The following is a 21,309-nucleotide window of genomic DNA, read 5'->3' on the forward strand; positions in this document are numbered from 1 at the left end:
AAGCTCCCGGGGGCTGCGGCTCTCTGACATTTGCAGACCGAGATCTGTGGTGGCCTCGGTGGCATAGTCTCAGCTTGATGCGGCCAGGACGGGACCGGACAGAGCTGCTGTATGAGCAGTGCTCACCTGGGAGGCTCACCTGGGAGCTTGGGAGACATGCAGATCAGACTCCCGGGGGTGGCCCAGGACCCCACCTTAGCAAGCTTCCAGGTGATTCGGACACAGCCCCAGTTGGAGGAGCGCTTGGTCAGTGTTGAGAATGGCGGGGCACCCTCGGGGCGAGCAGGTGCCTGGCTCTCGGGGGGGAGGCCTCGGTGAACACTGGCTGCGATGGTGTTTGAGTGCCTGGGGCCAGGGGGCCACCAGCCCGTCTCTCCCTCTGCTGACCTGGGCTTCTTTCCTCCCCTAGGATCCCAAGTGATGGTGGTTTACGCTGAGGAGGAGCTGAGCCCTGCGAGACTGGTTAGCACGGCGGTGGAGCTGGGAGCGGCGCCGGCTGGCTGGCGGGAGTGAACACGGGATCTCAGCGTCTCAACCCGAGAGGAAGCATGTCTAAGAAAGGCCGGAGCAAGGGCGAGAAGCCCGAGGTGGAGATGGATGCGGTACAGATGGCCAACGAGGAGCTGCGAGCCAAGCTGACCAGCATTCAGATCGAGTTCCAGCAGGAAAAGAGCAAGGTGGGCCGTGAATCCGGTGAACCACACTGTGGAGGGTGTGTTCCGGGGCCGAGGGGTGCGACATCAGTGGTGGTACAGGTGCCAGTCCTGGCCCTCCCATGTCCGGCCCTGATCTTGGACCTGCCGCTTCTCTCTCTGTGCCGCACTTACCCTCCCCTGCAAGACGAGACCAGAGCAGTGCCACCTGATGGGCCTGCGATCGGGAGTGAGGACATAAATACGTACACGTGAAGGGCTTGGTACGGAGCCTGGCTCTGTGACGGAGCTCTATTGCTCTCGCAGGGCAGATTTGAATTTGGAGCCAATCATTAGGACGCCGGGTTGGGTACCAGTCAATGGGCTGCCAGATGGACAGCCAGTCACAATAGGAGGAGCCTGTCAAGCAGATCTGGCTTTAAACCTCATCTTGGCCTCTGACTGGCTTCCTGATCTTGGGCAAGTGACATAAAGTCCCCAAATGTCCATTTTCTCATCTGTAACGCAGCAGCATAATAACTGCCCAGCTTAAGGTTGCTTTAAAGATCTTAGGTAATGGAAACGAGAGACGCCCATCTGATGCCCGGGGCCCTGCTGCGGTTGTTACGGGTGGTGTGGTTCTGACCTGGGTGTTTTGAGGGCAAAGCAGGCAGGGCGTGGGATGCTCTGCCAGCCCAGAGAGGAGAAAGAGGGTGGGGTCTGGGCTTGCTCCCGAGGGGCTGGGCCAAGGGCCTGGCCTGGTTAGGGGAGGGGGAAGGGATTCGGGATTCACCTGCCAGGATCCCCTGGGGTTGTCAGCCTGGCAGCTGGGCCTGGAGGGGCTGACGGGGAAGGAGCAGGAGCAGCTGTGCCCATGGGGGAGCCACACAGCCCACATCATTCGGCTGGGTCTCCTTCTACATCCACCACTAACTCCCCGGGGACCTTGGGCCAAGCCGGGGGCTGCCCTCTGCCACAGTTCCCCATCCGTTAAACATCTGCCTCCCTGAGTCATCTGACGAATGAATGGGAGTCAGAAACAGGGCCTGGGTGCCGCCTGCCACATGCAGCTACTCAGCGGCTGGCCCGTTTCGTGTGTGTCTGCTGCACAGGCCGCATCGGGTATGTTAGAAGCCTCCTGACCCCTGCAGTGACCTCGGAGGTCAGAGGTGGCTTTCCGCACATTATAGGTGAGTGACCTGTGGTTGGAGAGGAGAGGTGACTGACCCAGGTGGATCGCCTTGCTGGGCTGACATACTGAGCTGCCACACTGAGCTGCCACAGCCTGCGGCGGGATGGTGGGGGTGGGGGGAGGCTTCAACAACAGAGATTTCTATCTGTACCGTCCTGGAGGCTGGGCGTCTGAGATCAGAGTGTGGGCAGGGTTGGTTTCTCCTGAGGCTTTGCTCTTTGACTTGTAGACCGCCTGGCCATCCATCCTTGACCTCTTCTCCCTGCCCCCCCGCCGCCCCGCCCCGCCACTGTGTGTGTATCTGTGTCCTCATCTTGTCCTAAAGGGCACCAGTTGTATTGAATCGGGACCCACCCTGGTGACCTCACCTAACTTAATGAGCTCCTTTAAGCCCATCTGCAAACGTGGTCACGTTCTGAGGTTCTGGGGGTTAGGCCACAGAGGAATTTGGGGGTCCGCACAGCTGCAGGTGTTGGCACTGGCCTGGGAGCCGGCTCTGCAGGAAGTCCAGCCCCCTCCCCGGGCACCTTCTACCTCCACGTGCTCTGGCTGCCCGTTTTCTTGACCCGGCCACCTTGTAGCCCTGCTGGGGGGCTGACACAGCAAAGAGAGCTTCTGCTCTCGGAGAGTTCAGCAGTGTGCTCATTGGCTGGTATAAGAAGCATAGAGTTGCAGTTGTGTTGAACTGTTATTTCGATATGCTCTCATGACATGGGGGCTGATGTCATATTTCCAGCCCTGTTACCTGAGCAGAGGAGCCCTACCAAACACCATAGGACGAGGGGACGTGGCGAATGTCCCTGTCGGTTCAGCCACACATTCATCGAGTGCCTGTAGCTCTGCTCCAGCCCTGGCCTGGCCCTTGGGCAGTGACTCAGAAACAGTGGCCCTCAGGCGGGCTGGGCGCTCAGATGCTCAGGATGCTGGCGGGATGACAGGACTTGGGGTGCTGCATCAGAGATTATAGGAGTCCAGCAGTGGCCAGAGGGGCCTGAGAAGCCTTTGCAGGCGTGGTCTGGAGTTGGCTCTGAAGGACTTGCTAGCCAGGGAGGAAGGGAGCAGGATTCATATTGTCCCAAGTCTCCAGCATCCCCTGGGAGTCTTCTTAGCGCCCATTGGGGTGCCAAGGTCACCAGGGCAGTGTCCCTGACATGTTGAGGCCCATGGTCTGGGGTGGGTGGGGGCAGAGAGGGCCACGGCGAGCACTCGGGGCCTCTCCAGGCTGCCCTGCACATGCCTGTGCTCACCGCCTGGAACCAAACCTCCCTCGGTCCGTCCATCTGCTTCAGCTCTCCTCCTCCCAGCTGCCTTTACGGGGCAGTTGTGGATGGCCCTGTTTCACTGGGAAGGATTGGGACGCTCTGGGAAAAAGTTGGGGTTCTTCAGACAGAAACAGAACCGGTAGGAGAGAGATGGACCGGGATTTTTTTTTTTTTTTTCAAGGAAGTGGCTCACGTGGCCATGGGGGGGGGGGAGGGCGACAAATCTGAACTCTACAGGGCAGGCTGGGTGTGCTAGGAAGCATTGACCTCGCAGGCTGCGGACAGAATTCCCTCCTCGTCTGGGCACCTTGCTCTTCTCTCTTAAGGCCTTCCACTGACTAGGGGAGGCCCACCCATGCTGTGGAAGGTCACCTGCTTTACTCAAGGTCTAAATGTTGATCACATGTTTCACACTTCCTTCCCAGAAGCATTTAGACTGGTGTTTGGCCAAAAGACCTGGGACCATGGCCCTGCCTGGTTGCCATGTAACATGAACCATCCCAGGTCAAGTAATTTGCCCAGGCAAGTGCACCTGTCAGCGCAGAGTTGGAGTCCGAGAAGATCCCAGCCTTCTGACTTCAATTCGCAGTCAGCATTAACCCAGAAGATCAGGGCAGTGTTGCCTCCTCGGAAGGAGGACGCATTTAGTTCCTCCCTGGGGAGATCGTGTTAAATATTTAAAGTCCTGGCTTCCTGGCACTCAGTCCGGTAGGACAGGTCCAGTTCTAGGTCGCGGCTGAGATGGGCCCTCTGACCGGCCCTTGTTTTATTTCTGTGATTGTCTTTGAGGGAAGGAGATGCTGATCTCGTGTCTTTGCCTGGCTGGTTTTATTTGCGTCTGTCCCTGCTGTTATAAGCAGGGCGCTCTCAACCCAGGTGACAATGCAGAACACCTAGCGTGACCTTGTAGAACTCAGCTATGGTTAATTTCAGCGCGTTGGTGCGCTATAAACAGTGTGGGCTGGGGGATGTGTTGCCACTTTCCCCGGAAGCAGCTTGTCCATGAGAGACATATTTGTTCCAGTGCTTCAGAGATTAGTGTAGTTTAGAAAACAAATGGATTGTAAAGGCGTCCCGTGGAATGTGTGTAATTGTGATATTTGAAATGAAAAGGTCGAATAAAGCTGTGGGGAGCGTTTGAAGAAAGCACTCCCTTGGCACATTTTACAAATTATTAACATTTCACAAATAATGCTTTTAAGTTGTTTGCTGATACCTTTCAGTGGGCTTGGCAGCCCGACATCTGCGGGGCACCAGCTCGGGCGCCCATAGGCCTGGGACTGAAGCCTGCCTCAGCCCCTTGGCAGCCCCTCACCCCGCGCAGGTCACCAGGGCACCTTACAGCAAAGCAGAGTCCTCTCCCTTCCGCGGCTGTGAGAGGTTCCTACGGGGAGCTCCCAGCCCAGGCAGGGGAGCCACTCAGCAGTGATGGCACCTCCGTCCCTGCTGCCCTCTGCCTCCACCTGCTCCGTCTCCTCTAACTCCAGAATTCAGGGCATGGGCACTGGTAATGTATTCTGGTTTACCACTTGTTCAGCTGTGATGAGAGAGCTGATTTCTGCCGGGCCTACTTTGTGACTGATAAATTGTCCTTCCATGTAAATGTCCCAACTGGAAGGAATGACACAGCTTGGCTCCTCTCCAGCACCTTCAGCTGTTCTTCCACGGCCAGGAAGACCTCAACAGCATAGCAGCAAAGAGCCGGGGTGCAGCCGATGGCGGTGTCGGGAGGGGAAAACGGGAGCCTGGAGACCTGCAGAGGGTCTCGGGAGCCTGTCCTACACCAAGGGGCACAGGGAGGTGGCAGGCATGGCCCTCGGACCCGGTCCTGCCCCTGACGTTGACCCTGACCCGGTCTGCCCCCCTCTGGCTACAGGTGGGCAAGCTGCGGGAGCGGCTGCAGGAGGCCAAGCTGGAGCGCGAGCAGGAGCAGCGGCGGCACACGGCCTACATCTCGGAGCTCAGGGCCAAGCTGCACGAGGAGAAAACCAAGGAGCTGCAGGCGCTGCGCGAGGTGCTCATCCGGCAGCACGAGCAGGAGGCGGCGCGCACGGCCAAGATCAAGGAGGGCGAGCTGCAGCGGCTGCAGGCCACGCTGAACGTGCTGCGCGACGGCGCGGCCGACAAGGTCAAGACCGCGCTGCTGGCCGAGGCCCGCGACGAGGCGCGCAGGGCCTTCGATGGCGAGCGCCTGCGGCTGCAGCAGGAGATCCTGGAGCTCAAGTCGGCGCGCAAGCAGGCGGAGGAGGCGCTCAGCAACTGCATGCAGGCCGACAAGACCAAGGCGGCCGAGCTGCGCGCCGCCTACCAGGCGCACCAGGACGAGGTGCATCGCATCAAGCGCGAGTGCGAGCGCGACATCCGCCGGCTGGTACGTGCGCCGCCCCCCTGCCCAGCGCACCCTGCCCTCCCGCACGCGCATGCCACGCTTCCAGCGCACCCGCATCCCGTCCTTGTATACACGCTGGTCCCTCCCGCACTTGCGCACCCGCCCTGCGCCCACGCACGCACCCGGTCTTGGTTTCGGGCACGCGCCCATCCTCTCCACAAGCACGTGCTCCACGCTCCCGCGTGGAGCAGTAAATGCTGAGTTTGGGGGACCCGCTGTACTTCAGGCATGGTTCTAGGCCCTGGGGGCCCAGCAGAGTCCCTGCCATCCTAGGTGTGGAATAAAGGCTTGGGCAGGTCTGTCCTGCCTGTGGGAGACACGGTAAGAAATTTTAGGACTGGAGGCAGGAGGACCACGCGTCCTTTTAGACTCCCAGTGCAGCCCGAGGCTCTAGACTGGTCACTAGTCGGTGACAGAGCATCGGGTCATGGCTTAATCCAGGGCCAAGATGGCAGAAGAGATGTGATTTTCAGTTTCTAACTTACAGAAAAATCTAAGCCCATACGAATACCGAGTTCTCAAAAGTAGTTCTCGGCCCACTTTCCCTTCTTCTGTCGCGGTGCTGTCATCATGTAACAGGAAGAGAAGGCTTTGGAGAAGGTCTGGCCGGGGTGTGAATTCAGCCGCTCCACCCTTGTTTGCTGAGTGGCCTCGATCAGGTTACTCACTGTCTCTGAGCCTCTGGTGCCTCATCTACCAAAGGGGGATAATTGCACGTATGCTCCAGCATTCACAGAATTGAGTTAACGGAAGCATCTAGCAGCAGCTTATGGTTTGTAATAGATGGATGTGTAAAATACCTCTCTGTTACAGGAAGCAGCTGTATTTAATGTAAACAAACAGGGAGAAACAAGCATTAGCTAAGAGATTGAGCTTCGTTTAAAGCACACCTAGGATGTGGTATCTGTTTGCTTTTCAGTGCCAAGCAAAAATACCCACAGCTCGGGTATTCTCAGTGTGTGTGTGTGTGTGTGTGTGTGTGTGCGCGCGCGCGCACGCGGCCCACTTGGGACAATAGAGTGAAAAGAATAAATGTCCGTTTCTCCCATCACCCCCCCACTTGATAAATGCCCTCCTCAGGCAGGCCTCTTGGCAGCATGTTCAGGAGGTGGCCTGTGTTTCGTTTCTTTGTCAGCGGGATTGGATTAGAAACGCAAGAAGGGTTCCAGGCTTCTGCTGACACATCTAACGTGCCTCTTAAGACACAGTCCAGAAGAAAAGGCAGTTGCGGGCAGAGCGGGTTGGTCCTTGGACTCCCTCCGTAGACCAGTTAGGATTAGGTCTGGGATGACTCCCCCAATACACAGGGGCTTACAATCTGCAAGTCATTTCTCCTTCAGGTACAAAGTCTGGAAAGGGCTCCGCAGAGTCGTGTAGGCCTCAGGGCCTCCCTGCTTTCCCCTCTGAAGGGGCTCTGGGCCTGGTCCTCTGGGTCCCTCATCCCAGGGACTGCCAGTCGTCACATCTGCATCCCAGGCTGGCAGCAGGAGGGCAGATGGCTGAGGCTGTGGTCTTCATTTAAGAACAATTTTCTCGGGAGTTCTTGTTGTGGCTGAACCCGACTAATATCCATGAGGTTGCAGGTTCCATCCCTGGCCCTGCTCAGTGGGTAAGGATCTAGAGTTGCTGTGAGCTGTGGTGTAGGTCGCAGAGGTGGCTCAGATCTGGCATTGCTGTGGCTGTGGCGTAGGCTGGCAGCTGCAGCTTCGATTTGACCCCTAGCCTGGGACCTTCCATGTGCTGTACCTGCGGCTGTAAAAAAAAAAACAAAAAACAAAAAACAAAAAAAACACTTCTTTTTGGAAAAGAAGCTTCCACTTGCATCTCTTTGGCCAGAAGTTGCCAGTCTCACCCAGTGGCAAGGGGAGCTGGGAAATTCATGGCAACTCCTAATAACCTCTTGTGTGGTACTCTGTTCATTTCCTAGGGCTGCCGTGACAGAGTCCATGGCTTAAAACATCAGGAGTTTATTCTTTCACAGTTCTGCAGTCTGAAGTCTGAAATCAGGGCGGCAGCAGGGCTATGCCCCTCTAAAGGCTCCTTTCTTGCCTCTTCCAGTATTTGGTGCTTGCCAGGAATCTGTGGCTTTCCTCGGCTTGCAGCTGCATCACTCCAGCCTCTCCCTCCACGTGGCCTCCTCCTCCCCACACGGCTGTGTCTTGGTCTTTTCTCATAAGGACGTTAGTTAGTGGGTCTGGAGCCCACCCCAACCTGGAATGACCTCATCTTAACTTAAGTCTTAGGTGCTTCTACACAGACCTTGTTTCTAATAGGATCATATCCTGACTTTCTAGGTAGACATAAATTTGAGGGAACATCCTTCACCCAACGGTAGGTACCAAAGGGGGGAGGAAGACTGGATCTTGGGGTAGCAACTTCTTTCTCATTCTTTGATTCCCCAAATTTTGCAGTGAGGTGGAGCTCACAAAACTGTTCGCAGATTAGTGGGTTTGTTGGGAGCTGGAAGACACTGAGACGAGTGTCCCGATGGAGCGGACAGCTGAGAAGTGATTACATTCTGAGCCTGTGGGGCAGAGCCAGGGCAGAGTGAGGGCTTTGCCGGGGTGGACCTGCGTTTGAATCAATTCTACTGCTGACCAGAGTGTGGGCACGCTCGCTTTTCTGGGCTTCAAGCTTATCTGTAAAATGGGGTATGGAATGTCTACTTCGAGGGTCTTTTGAAGCCGGAGAGAGAGAGAGCATATCTCTGAGCTCATGCTGTCGTGTTGAGAAGAAGTGAGAGCCATCGTCTAGCTTGCTCTTCTTTCACTAACACAGTCAGTTAGAATTCTTTAGTTGCAAGTGACAGAAATTCCACCTCAAACCAGCTTGAACCATGAGTCTGTTGGCTCTCATGACTGAAGTGGCAAGATCAGCCTCAGGCACAGCTCCAGTGGCACTAATAACCTTACTCAGGACCCTGGTTTGCCCCGGCTCCAAGCTCTTGATGTGCTGGTGAGATACCATCGCCGTGCCGGACCCTGCACCGCACAGGAGCCAGTCCAGAGAAAGTGAGAGAATAAGAAAATAAACTCCCAAGGAGGGTCCTGGCAATACCTTCTTCGGATTGTTGGCTCTGATTAGCTCATGTATCCATCCCTGAGCCAATTATCTTTAGGGGGTGGGGCCATGCAGGTGATGTGAGCCAATCAGAACCTGCCCTGGGAACTTGAAGTCATTTCAGCCCCACCCTCTCCTGAATCACATGGTGAGCCCGGGAGTGTTGGAAAAGGGGGAATGGATGCAGGGAGGCAGCCCAGGAATGTCTGGCACACTTAGGGATGGGGTTCGGGAAAGTTCAGGAAGCTCAGTGCTGCAGGTTTTATGCTTCGTTGGGGTCGTGAGGGCAGAGGACCGGATTGCTAAGAGCCCAGCCTGGGGACAGACCAAAGTGGACAAACAGTGAGAGTGCCTGCCCTCAGCTGTGTGGGCTGGCAGGACTCCGAACCTCAGGAACCTCAGGACTCTGGCTGGGGAAGTGTAACAGCGCAGAACACGTTGGCTGCAGAATCCCCTCTGCATTGTCCGTCCCTTCCTGGATGCCGTCCTCCTTTGTGGAGACTTTTCTAGGAACTTTTTCCGTGTGATAGGCTGCAAACCCTTTTGCTCATTCTAGGCTGAGAATTTGGGTTTCCAGAATTGTCTTGCTTACGGCGCTGCTCCTTTCTGTGGGAGGAACTAGTGTAATGCAGTGGTGGGAGCTGCACTTCTGGGTTCCAGTGCAAAGCAAGAAGCATGCAGCCGGGCTACTGAAGGGGACAGACTGGAACCCTACCTGTTAGCTCGTATCACCCCCAACCAGCACCACCGACTCCCCTCGCATTCTTTTTTTCTCCTAGCGCGAACCCCACTCTGATCTGCTCTAGTGTTGACTTCTTATGTTTTCAGCTACCACCCGCACCCCCCAGTGGAAGCTCTGAGGGCAGGGACTCTGATCTGTTTTGCTCATCACTGGTTCCCAGCTCCCGTTGACGGCACTCGATTCAGTGTCACTGAATTATGAAAGCAGTTGTAAGTCGTTTACCAGTGAGGTCCTTTCACATAGTTCTCACCGCTGCTGGATTGAAATCTGCAGTGGCGACCTGTCTTAGGCATAATTTCCTTTTCTTCCCCACAAAGGGGAGGGGCTCCCACCCTTTCAGAAGCAGTTTAGCCAAAGCAGGGAGCTGTGGGTGGGGCCGTCAGCCGGGGGAGCCCCAGGCACGTCCTGCAGCTGCTGCAGGAGAAGCTGTACCAGGCTCAGCCTGGGCCAGGCTTCCAGGAGGTTGTCGTGGGCAGGGGGTTGGGATGCAGAGGGAAGACGAGCATCCTTTTTTCCTCCAAAGAAAGGCAGCTTATGGAGTTTGTCAGAACCATGGAGACCTTGCTTGAAAACCTCAGCGTGGAGTGTGGGGGTACCATTTTCCTCCTTCTGTAATCTCAATTATATTTTATCACTTTTTCATAAAGTGCTATTGAAAGAAAATAGCCTTTTGTTAGCCAGAAGGGGATTTGAGCTCCCTGCTGTCTGCCCTCTGGGCAGGGCTTTTAACCAGTGTTCCCTGCTGGTGAGATCTGGGTCTGACTTCAAAGTGTGATCCAGAAGGTAAGCGTTTCAGATTACACTCCACTCTGACTTGTCACCCTCTGCAAGTGTGCTGAGTCAGAAGGGTGATTGTGTTAGTTTCCTGAGGCTGCCTTAGCAAATGGCCACACTCTCGGTGCCTTCAAACAAGAAAAGTTTATTCTCTCACCGTTCTGGATGTCACAAATCCAAAATCAGGGTGTCCGAGGGGCTGTGCCCCCTTGAAGGTTCCAGGGGAGGGCCCCTCCTTGCTTTTCCAGCTTCTAGTGGCTCCAGGCGTGCCTGGGCTAGCTGCTGCAACATTTCAGTCTCTGTCCTCCTCTTGCACGGCCTCCTCTCTAAGTTTTTCCTCTTCTTCATCCTATGAGGACACTTGTCATTGGATTGAGGACCTGCCGAGTTAATCCAGGGTGGCGTTTCACCCACAAAGACCCTTTTCCCAGACAAGGTCCCGTTCACAGGTATCTGAAGTTAGGACGTAGACATATCTTTGCAGGACCACACTTCAAGCCACTCCAGTGTTCCTTCTGTCCTTTCCCCAACATTTGCATAACAAAGGAGACAAAAGTCTAGGAACACAAGAACTACCATTTATGGAGACGGCGAGTGCTGTGCAACAGTCATGATTAGAGTTGATGTTTGTTTCATGCCCACTGTGTGCCAGGCACTTCACATATGTTAATGCATTTCATCTTCACCACGTCCCTATTTTTTTTTCAAGTTTCTTTTTTAAAAATTTTTATTGGCACGTTGCTGGCTTACAAAGTCGTGTTCATTTCAGGCACACGACAAAGTACATTAGTTGTGCACACACGGCTCTCCATTCCTTTTCAGATTCTTTTCCCGTGTGGGTTATTAGACAGCATTGAGTGAATTTCCCTGTGCCCTACAGTGAGTCCTTGTTGCTCGTCTGTTTTACATATAATAGTGTGTATAGATCAGTCCTGCCTCCCCCTAATTTATCCCCCCACCACATTCCCCCTTTGGCAAATCTAAGTTTGGTTTTGAAACCTTCGAGTCTGTTTCTGTTTCGTAAGTTCTAGTGTATCATTTTTATTAGATTCCACATATTAGTCATCTCATATAGTGTTTGTCCTTCTCTGACTTACTTCACTTAGTATGATAATGTCTAGGTCCATCCATGTTGCTGTGAATGGCATTATTTCCTGCTTTTTATGGCTGAGTGCAACAACCCTATTCTTATCCCCATTTCATAGATGAGAAAACCGAAGCAGGGGAAGAAATTAGACAGCTAGACCAAGGCGATTGGGCTGGTACGTGGCAGCATCAGGGCTTGAACCTGGGCAGTCTGGGCCCAGTGGCCTCGATTCTAATTATCCTGCCTGTCTCTTCTGTTCCCTTTGGTCCTCACAGCTCCCCTGTCAGGTGGATATGCCTATATCCCCGTGTTACAGATGGGAGCCTGAAGCACAGAGAGGTCGAGTGACTTGCCAGAGGTCACACAGCTTGCCAGAGGGGACTTAGTCTCCAGTCCACACCTTCTTATTCCATACATAGTGCTTTTTCCTCTGTGCCAAGTGGTTTTATATCATGTGGCTTTGACCTTTACATCGAGTAATCAGCGTAGTACCCAGGCACGTTGCCTTCCATACAGGCCTGCTCATGGCGGGCACACCTGGCTGTGTGTTGAATGAAGCCACAGATGCCACGTCATATAGCCTGTATCCAGATTTTGTTGAAACCGTCCTTACTAAAGCATTAGTGTTCTTTTCAGAACTTTTTGGTACCTTATCTCAAAGAGAATTTATTCCTGATTCTCATGCTGATGAAGTAATCTCTGTAGCTGAAACCATTACGATTTTTGTCAGTTAAAGAAACTGAAGTGCTTGGGAAATATTTCCCCTTAATGCCGTATTAGTTTCCTGTGGCTGCCCTGACAAAGCACCACAAACTGGGTGGCGGAAACCATAGAAATGCATTCGCTCACATTTTGGAGGCCAGACATCGGAAGTCGAGGTGTTGATTTCATTCTTTCGGATGACTCTAGGGGGACCCTTCCTTGCTTCTTCCAGCTTCTGGTGGCTCCAGGTGTCCCTCGGCTTGTGGCCACGTCCCCCCAGTTGCTGCCTCCATCTTCTCCCTGCGTGTCCATGGGTCTCTCCTCTTATAAGGACACGGGTCATTAGGCCCCATCCTACTCCAGTGTGACCTCATCCTAACTCACTAGTATTATTATTATTATTTTTTAAACAAGTGGCCACACCTGTGGCTTGTGGAAGTTCCCGAGCCAGGGGTCGAGCCACAGCCACTGTAGAAGCAACACTGAGTCGTTATGTTGTGAGCCGCACGGGAAGTCCATTGAACTCATTATTTTTTGAGGCTATAGTTAATTTGCAATCTTGTGTTAGTTTCAAGTGTACAGCGAAACGATTCAGTTATACATACATACACGCATATATATTCTTTTTCAGATTCTTTTCTATTCTAGGTTATTACAAGATACTGAGTATAGTTCCCTGTATTATGCAGTAGGTCCTTGCTGTTTATCTGTGTATGTAATAGTTGTATGTTAATAGTGTAGATATTAATCTCAAACTCCTAATTTATCCCTACCTCCTGCTGTCTCCTTTGGTAACCATAAGTTTTCTCTGTCTGTGAGTCTGTTTCTGTTTTATAAATAAGTTCATTAGTACCATTTTTTTTAGCTTCAACATACAAGTGATATGATATTTGTGTTATTTCCTCTTAGTATGATCATCTCTAGTTCCACCTATGTTGCTGCACATGGCAAGATTTCATTCTTTTTTATGGCTGCGTAATATTCCATTAGATAGATTTAGATATATTTACACCTCATCGTAACTAATTATATCTACAGAGACCCTGTTTCTAAACGAGGTCACATTCTTAAGTTAGGAGGGACGTGGATTTGGGGAGCAGGGCATCCCAATACAGTGCCCTTCCTGGGGCAGTTTTCCAGCTGTGGGCTTTGTGTCAGAAACAGTGAAGTGTGTGGCCCACGGCTGAAGCTCCCTCCTCTGCTCGGTTTCCTCCAGGGAACGAGGGGCGAGGCTGGGCTGGGGGAGCTGGGACTTGGGCTGCAGCTCGCACATGAGAGGCTGAGGCACTTTAGAGGTCCCAGCAGAGACAGGGCAGTCACGGGTTCTCTGACCCTGGGGCTGGGAGGTGGCAGGGTGAGGGGAGGTCGGAGTGTCAGCTGCGCACAGGGAGTTAGTGTCGTGGGTCAGGGGAACAGTGCTGGCTGGGGAGAGGATGCAGACTGGGAAGGGGGCTGGGCCTTGGGAACTATGGACCCCATGGGTGAGTCTTAAAAGAAGCTGGAAATGGAGACATCCCCCCAAGGGCGGGACGGCGGGAGCCATTTCTGCAGCAGGTGGTGGGGGACAGAGTCAGTTCCGGCGACAAGGAGAGGACAAAAGCCTGTGCAGTGGGTCTGGGGACCGGGAGGGGCCGGAAACCTTAGCTGGAGGGAGGGGGTCATGGCCAGATAGAGGGAGACCAACTCTGTGATTTACTGAGCTGCGGGGTGGGGGTGGGGGGCTGGAGGGTCAGGATTTGACACTCTTTATTAAGGTCAGCGAGACACAGCACGGATCTGTTTTGATGGTAAGTGTCTGATGGACCACATGGGTCCCTGAGCCCGAAGCTCTGTGCTCCCCTGTGCCCAGCGGCCCTTTCTGTCCCGGGTCCATGGACCTGCTGAACCTTCCCCTGGGCCAGGGCCCAGCAAGGGAGTGCTTCCCCTGGTCGTGAGCCCCTAAGATCAGCTGCTCCCTCTTTGTCTTTTCAGATGGACGAGATCAAGGGGAAGGACCGCGTAATTCTGGCGCTGGAGAAGGAGCTCGGCGTGCAGACTGGGCAGACCCAGAAGCTACTTCTTCAGAAAGAGGCTCTGGATGAGCAGCTGGTTCAGGTCCGAGAGGCTGAGCGGTACCACAGTAGTCCAAAGAGAGAGCTCCCGCCCGGCATAGGGGACATGGCCGAGCTCATGGGCGTCCAGGTGAGGGGCTTGTGCAAAAGCACCGGGGCCTCGGAGCCCAGCCCCTGCCGCCCTTCCTCCTCCTGGTCATTCCTCCGGCAAACTTGCCTGCCCGCCTTGCCCCCGGCCCCTCCCATCTGTCCGTCCGTCCGTCCGTCCTTCCCTCCCTTTCTCTTTCTGCCGGAACTTGCCCACCTTCCCTGTGTGCCTGGCCCAGCGTGAGGCCCAGGGGACAGAGGTGAGGAATGGGCTGCCGTTGCCTCCCGTGGTCTTGGAGCCGCTGAAAAGAAAGAAAGGACAGGAGTGCAGTGTATTCAGTAGGAGCTCAGAAGAGGACCCGGTCAGGACAGGACAGGACTTAAAGGCAGAGCCAGCCGCTCAGCCGGCAGCCAGGGCATCGGGGCCACAGCCAGGGCTTAACAGGCACAGGGGAGGCAGAAGCCTCATTCATTCATTCATTCATTCACTAAACACTCGTGGGTCCATCACACGCACTGCGTGCAGATACCACGTGAGGTGCTGGCCTTTCAGGGGTGAATGAGGAGGACGCGGTGCCCTTGAGGGACAGCCGGGCACATCCGTGATGTGGCCCCATCAGAGATGCTGGGTGGCGGGGGCTCAGTCGGGAAGTCCCCAGAGCCCGTGCTCAGCAGTTAGGGGACCGAGGGAGGGTTTGAGGTCTCATCGCCTTTGAGGGGAGGTCTTTCCACGTGTTGCTGGACTTGGGGGAGCCCCAACACGGCATCCAGTCCCCCTAACGAGGGGCTCACCTTTGTCCCGAGAGTTTTCCAAGAAGGGTCCGTGGGGCTCTTTGCTCAGTTAAGCTTCTCCAAAGGACGTTCATGTCTCGGTTCTTTTTTAGGATCAGCATATGGACGAGCGAGACGTGCGGCGATTTCAGCTAAAAATTGCTGAACTGAATTCGGTGATACGGAAGCTGGAAGACAGAAATACCCTATTGGCAGATGAGAGGAATGAACTGGTAAGCAGCTCCCCACGGGCAGATGGGGCCTGCGGGGTGCAGGGAAGCAGCCCCCGGGGCCACAAACCCGGCCTTGAACGTGAAGGGAAGGCACGGGCCATCGGGTTTCTCTCCGTGCCTTCTGAGTTCTTTCTGATTCAAAAGCCAACACGTGCCCATTGAAGAAACCCGACGGTGCCCTTCGTTTTGCGGGAATTTATCCTGAACAAATAATCACAGTTCAGGGAGCTGTGTGGCCGGTTGTTTGGACCAAAACCAAACCAAACCAAACCCCAGTTGTTCAATACGCAGGTATCGCTCTAAGGAATTATGGAGCGTTCGCAGGTCATCATTAAGCGTGACGTTACAGGAGTTCCTGTCGTGGTGCAGGAACGAATCCAACTAGGAACCGTGAGGTTTCGGGTTCGATCCCTGGTCTCGCTCAGTGGGTTAAGGATCCAGCGTTGCCGTGAGCTGTGGTGTAGGTCGAAGATGCAGTTCGGATCCTGTGTGGCTGTGGCTGTGGCGTAGGCCGGCGGCTACAGTTCCCATTCGACCCCTAGCCTGGGAACCTCCATATGCCGAGGGTGCGGCCCTAGAAAAGACAAAAAAAAAAAAGACATTATAGACCATACTTAATAGCCATAGAAATTTGTCCGCAATTAATGAAATGGTAAAAGCAGACGACAGAACAAAAATACCTTGTCATCCTCCTGATTATTTGGACTTGCTTTAGGTGGTATGATTATGGCTGATTTTTATTTTTTGCTCATCTGTTTACTTTCTTTTGCATGAAAGTTCACATATTTCTAATTTTAAAAATAATGAATATGGGCTTCTGGTTAAAAATACATTTCTAGCAATTTCTTGAATATGTTTAAACTTGCTGGACAAACAGCTAAACTAATTTTTGTGTCGTGGTAGTCAGAACGTAAACTTCTTGACAAATGCCTCTTATTTCTCTTTATTCTAAATTTTACTATGAAGGTAAGTGTATTTGAAAAACATGGGAGAAGAAAAGTGTTACTAAGTATCACCTCTTCCCAGTTTTAGTGGAATCAGATTAAATTCATTCGCTTCCCTTGTGTTTGTAGGCATTTTTTATATACCTTTCATCAGACTGTATATCTAATATGAAGTCTCCACTTTTCACTTAAATACTCATGAGCTTAAAAAAAAATCCCTCATGAGAGGCGAAATAGTTTACTAAGTGGATTAGAAAAAAAATATAGCTTCCTTGAAACAATTCAGACCTTCTGAAGTGTTTAAAGTAAGAATTGATACGTGTACCAGCTCTGGGATCTTAAAATCATGACCGGACTACTGTTAACAGTTGGAGGAGGTTTTTCCATACTTTTTTTTTTTTTAATTTTTTTTTTTTGCTTTTTAGTGCCACACCCTCAGCATATGGAGGTTCCCAGGCAAGGGGTCCAATCAGAGCTACTACTGCCAGCCTACACCAGAGCCACAGCAATGCTGGATCCGAGCCGCCTCTGCAACCTACACCACAGCTCACGGCAACGCCAGATCCTTAACCCACTGAGCCAGGCCAGGGATCGAACCCTCATCCTCATGGATCCTCGTTGGGTTCGTTAACTGCTGAGCCACGACAGGCACTCCAGATTCTTCCATACTTTTAATGTTTACGCAAACGTATGGACACCCACCAAGACACTTTTGTTGTTTCGTGGTTCAAACGGGATATTTTTCTTAGGTAGTGCTGTTCTGCAGCTTTTTTCTCTTGGTGCATCAGCACTCCACGTCAACGCCTGAAGATCTGCCTTTGCCTTTGTAACTGCCTCGTCCTCTGTTGTGTGGACAAACCATGGTTTATTCAGCCACTCCTCTGCGGGTGAACATTTAGGCTGTTTCAGGTTTCTTTGCCGTCATCAGCAACGCCCCACAGAAGATGCTTCTCTCTTCATTCCCGTGAGCCTTTCTTCCTGCAGGACAGAGTTCTAGAGGGCTGATGCTCGAGCCTGGGTGCATTTTACCTTTTAACGGCACCCATCAGAGTGTGCTAACTTGCACAGCCTGGCGACCAAAAGCAGGGCTCTGCAGTCAGTCCCTTGTCTTTGGTTCTTGGCTCTGGCGCTTTCTGCGTGACCTTGAGCGCATCGCCCCACGTCTTTGTGGCCAGGTTGTCTGTGAAATGGGGACGGCCCCTCCTAGGGTCACGGTCAGGGTTAAGTGAGAGAGGATGCCTGGAAGGGCTCAGCACTGTTTTGACGCGGGGCGCGCACCGATAGGTGCAGGGGTTCCTGTGGCTGTCGTGATATTGATGACTGTTGCAGTTGTTTCTAATTTTCACCCACTAAAATAACCCTGCAAAGACTGTCACTGTGCATGCCGTTCTCACAACACGTCTCTGAGGCAGATACCACCATTATTCCCATGTTATGGATATGGATGAGGAGACTCAGGCCAGAAACTTGCCGGTGGTCACGCAGCTAGACGAAGCCTGTGTCATCGAGGACACTGGAGTCAGAAAGAAAAAGAGGGAGAGCCTCTCATTGTGCGGCCCCCCATTCCCCGCTCCCCAACCCCACCCTGTCACCTCTCGCATCTCTGTCTTGCTGGACGGGCTTCCACACAGCAGAGTGATGGATTATTCTAGAAGGTGGACCTGACCGCAGGGTGCTCCTGCCTCCAAGCCCTTGGGGTGGAGGTAGCTAGGGGTGGAAACAAGGGGCAGAGCTCTCCAGCTCCTAAATCAGGCCTCCGCAGGCCTGGCCTCTGCTGCCCACTGCCCACATCTGCGTTCCCGCTGCACTGTAGCACCCGTGTGGGCATGCCCCGCTCTTGCCCGTCCTGAACCTCTGGACGTGTGGTTCCCTCACCGGGAGCGCCTGCTGGCACCTGTCTCACTGCCTTCTCTCCTCTGTTACCGTCCTTTGTCCTTCCTCTGTCTGTTGGTTGGGCACCCCGTCGTGCCATCTCTTTGGCCTAGCCCCCAGCACAGGGCCCGAGCACGGGAGGGGCTCCCCAGATGCTGCTCAGAGAGTGACTGGAAGGATACTCAGAGGACTTGGGGAGCGCCTCCAGGGCTGGATGCCACCCACTTATCCCCATGCCCCCCCGCAGCCCCCACACTGAGCCCTGAACCTGGCAAGGAGCAGGCCCCCAGGCTGCTGCTGCTGAAAAGTGTTGACCCTTCTGCTGGGTCTGTACCTGGGGAGCGATGGCGGCCAGGAGGAGCTAGGCAGCTGGACTGACCTCTCTGCACGTGACCTTGACCGCTGGGATTATGCCAGAGGTAAAGGACATATGGACGCAGCTCAGGCCACTTGTCAGTGAGGCGACCTGCCGCCCCCTCCTCTTGCCCCGCTCTGGGCCCTCGGAGGCCCAGGTGGGAGCCTGTGTCTGGAAGCCAGGTGTCTGGGTGTCTTTGAGTGTTTGTGCCACCCAGGAAACGTGGTCCCCGTGGCGACAGCTCAGGCCAGGTGGGGTGGCCGCTGGCCTCCGCAGGTGGCGGCCGCCTCCCCCGGGTCTCACTCGGCCTGCCCTCCATGTCTGTCTGACCGCAGCTGAAACGCTCCCGCGAGACGGAGGTCCAGCTGAAGCCCCTGGTGGAGAAGAACAAGCGGATGAACAAGAAGAACGAGGACCTGCTGCAGAGCATCCAGAGGATGGAGGAGAAGATCAAGAACCTCACGCGGGAGAACGTGGAGATGGTCAGTGCTGGGCCCTGGGCGCCTGGTCTCCGCCCGGGCCCCTCCCCCGCCCCGCCTCCCCCTGAAGCCTGGCGAGCCAGTCAGACAGCACCCCCACTCTGCCGTCTACACCCTGGGGACCTTGGGCACAGCCCTCCTTCTCCCCGGGCCTCAGCGTCCTTAGCCGTGAAATGGGAATTGAGCACATTGGTGCTGTGAGGCCATGGAGAGGATGGAGCGATGGCACGGAAGCGTCTCACGGAAAAGCCGGTGCGCTGGGGGTGCAGTGTGTGAACGCGGCTGCGGTCTTGCTCTGGGTGCTTTGCACAGAGCCTTTTATTCGCTCCAACAGGAAGGGCTGGTCTCTGTGGTCGGGGTGGTGTCTTGCAGCTGTTGGTTTAAGGCACACGCTTAGGTTCATTGTCCAGAGTAGGGCCAGTCATGTCCATTTTATAGCTGAGCAGACCGAGGCTCCGGGCGATGGCATGCCCTCCTCCGGGGGCCCTGGCAGGCCCAGATGGCAGTGTGTCATTGCCCTGTGGGCCACGTGCTTCTCCCACAGCGCCCAGGCCTCCCAGACTCCGTGCAGAGTCCACTTCTTCCCCGAGCATCCACCCAGCCCCTCCTACTGGCAGTGGGCACAGCCAGCCACATCTTGGGCCTGGCTCTGGTCTCAGCTGTTCGCTCCCTCCCTTCGGGGACCAGGTGGCCTCAGCCCTCCCCACCTCCTTCCATCCCGTGTCCCTGAGCCCATGCGGTGCCCCGGCACGCACGGTGGGTCCCGAACAAGCGTTGCGGGTGAGCGGCCCCGCAGCACCCTCCCTCCCCTTGGCTGCAGAAGGAGAAGCTGTCGGCCCAGGCATCCCTGAAGCGGCACACGTCCTTGAACGACCTCAGCCTGACGCGGGACAAACAGGAGATCGAGTTCCTGCGGCTGCAGGTGCTGGAGCAGCAGCACGTCATCGACGACCTCTCGCTGGTACGTCCCCGAGGGTGCCCGCCCTCCGGGGGGCGCCTTACAGCATCAGGGCTGCAGGACAATGCTGCTGACGTGGGATGGGGTCTCCCAGAGCCCCTCCTGGTGATGGGCGTGCTCCTGCTTTGTTCTGCCAGAGGCAGCCTCGACCTCGTTCACACAGCATCCCCGGTACCTGGGAGCGGTTTCCATGGCTACTCATTATCTCAAGTCTTACCCCGTTATCTCAAGTTTGCCACCATGAAGAAGCAATATCAGTTTTTGAAAAGAGTCTCCTGGCCTTTACAGAGTGGGCAGGATCTGTCCCCAAGCAGTCTGATTGTTTTAGCTTGATTGCTACAGACTGTGAACTTAAAAACCTGAACCTTGTCATCAGGCCAGAATTGGAAGGACTTGCTGAGACTGTGTGTGTGTGTGTGTGTGTGTGTGTGTGTGTGTGTGTGTGTGTGTGTGTGTGTGTGTAAGATTGGCGGGGGAGCTGTACATGGAGTGTTCCATCCAGAGAATTCTAGGGAGCATTTGCAGTGAGTTTTCAGAAGCAAAGTGTGTCCAGCTTTGCCCAAGGCGGGTATGTGATGGTTCCATTCATGGATCGTCAAAAAGTGGAAAAGCCAGTGACCAAAATTCCAGAAGAGGCTTTGACCGTAGTAGTCCAGGCCTCTGGGCTTGCCCACCTCGCTGTCCTTTGCGCTTTCCTTCTTCCATCCTTCTTTCCACCCATCCCTCCTCCCTCCCCTCCCTCCTTCCCTCCATCCCTGTATCCCTCCCCTGCTTCTTCCATCCATCCATCCATCCATCCTTCCATCCTTCCATCATCTCTGCTTAGTTACAGGAAAGGCCTTATGCAGCTTAAGATGAAAAAGCACTTAACAAAATGATGATAAAGTTGAATGAGGAACAATGAACAGCTAAGACTAGAAAAAGTAAAGGTAGCAGCATGATTCAGGACCAGGCGGGACACAGGGTGGATGGACCACATGGGCTGCAGCCAAGCGCCAGACTTGTCTCTGGGTTTCCTGGCATCTGCAGAGCATAGGAACATTTAAGAAGGCGATAACTGACTCTTTTTTTTTTTTTTGGTCTTTTTAGGGCTGCACCCACGGCATATGGAAGTTCCCAGGCTAGGGGTCAAATCGGAGCTGTAACTGCCGGCGTACACCACAGCCACAGCAACGCCAGATCCTTAACCCACTGAGTGAGGCCAGGGATTTAACTCACATCCTCACGGATACTAGTCAGATTCGTTTCTGCGGAGTCACAATGGGAACTTCCAAGAACTGGCTGGTTTTCTCCAGTGCACATGCTGCTGCTCCTGCTCTCTAGGTGCCAGTTCTACCGACAGGAGCCACGGGTCCCCACAGTGTCTGCAGAACAGGTTCTAACTTGGGTAGCAAAGGAAGAACCCGAGACCCAGAGAAATGAGGTGTGTCCCCCGGCCAGGAGGAGGCCCGCGGGGCTTTGACCCCAGCTCTGTCTGAGATCGAAGCTGCCGGCTTTTATTTTCTGCTGTGGTCACTGATAGTGGCCGTCTAGTCAGGACTGCTTAAAGCTTTATAGCTTCCAGCCCCAAAGGCAGACAGGCTGGAGTTTTACAGGCCTGGCAGATCTTGGCATTTTTTTCTGGAATGGTCCAAGCCCGGTTACTGGTGTGGCTCCATAGCTGTCGGATCCGGGAAGCAGCCGTGCGGTGGGCGCTCAGCACCTGCATCCAGACCCTGT

The 21,309-nt window shown here is 54.3% G+C and overlaps 1 protein-coding gene across 2 annotated transcripts in view; it reads left to right on the forward strand.

Annotated features, from left to right (window-relative positions):
* The window catches only part of JAKMIP1 (janus kinase and microtubule interacting protein 1), a 141,793-nt gene that overhangs the window by 74,504 nt on the left and 45,980 nt on the right, over nucleotides 1-21,309 (forward strand). For both annotated transcript variants that reach the window (XM_047798564.1, XM_047798566.1), the window contains exons 2-7: nucleotides 410-677; nucleotides 4,963-5,457; nucleotides 13,812-14,021; nucleotides 14,863-14,982; nucleotides 18,489-18,635; nucleotides 19,453-19,593. In XM_047798564.1, coding sequence (XP_047654520.1) covers nucleotides 549-677; nucleotides 4,963-5,457; nucleotides 13,812-14,021; nucleotides 14,863-14,982; nucleotides 18,489-18,635; nucleotides 19,453-19,593 — 1,242 coding nt within the window. In that variant the 5' untranslated portion in view covers nucleotides 410-548. The remainder of the gene's footprint in view (nucleotides 1-409; nucleotides 678-4,962; nucleotides 5,458-13,811; nucleotides 14,022-14,862; nucleotides 14,983-18,488; nucleotides 18,636-19,452; nucleotides 19,594-21,309) is intronic.

The sequence above is a fragment of the Phacochoerus africanus genome, chromosome 10, assembly GCF_016906955.1.
Source record: "Phacochoerus africanus isolate WHEZ1 chromosome 10, ROS_Pafr_v1, whole genome shotgun sequence".
NCBI classification, from domain to species: domain Eukaryota; kingdom Metazoa; phylum Chordata; class Mammalia; order Artiodactyla; family Suidae; genus Phacochoerus; species Phacochoerus africanus.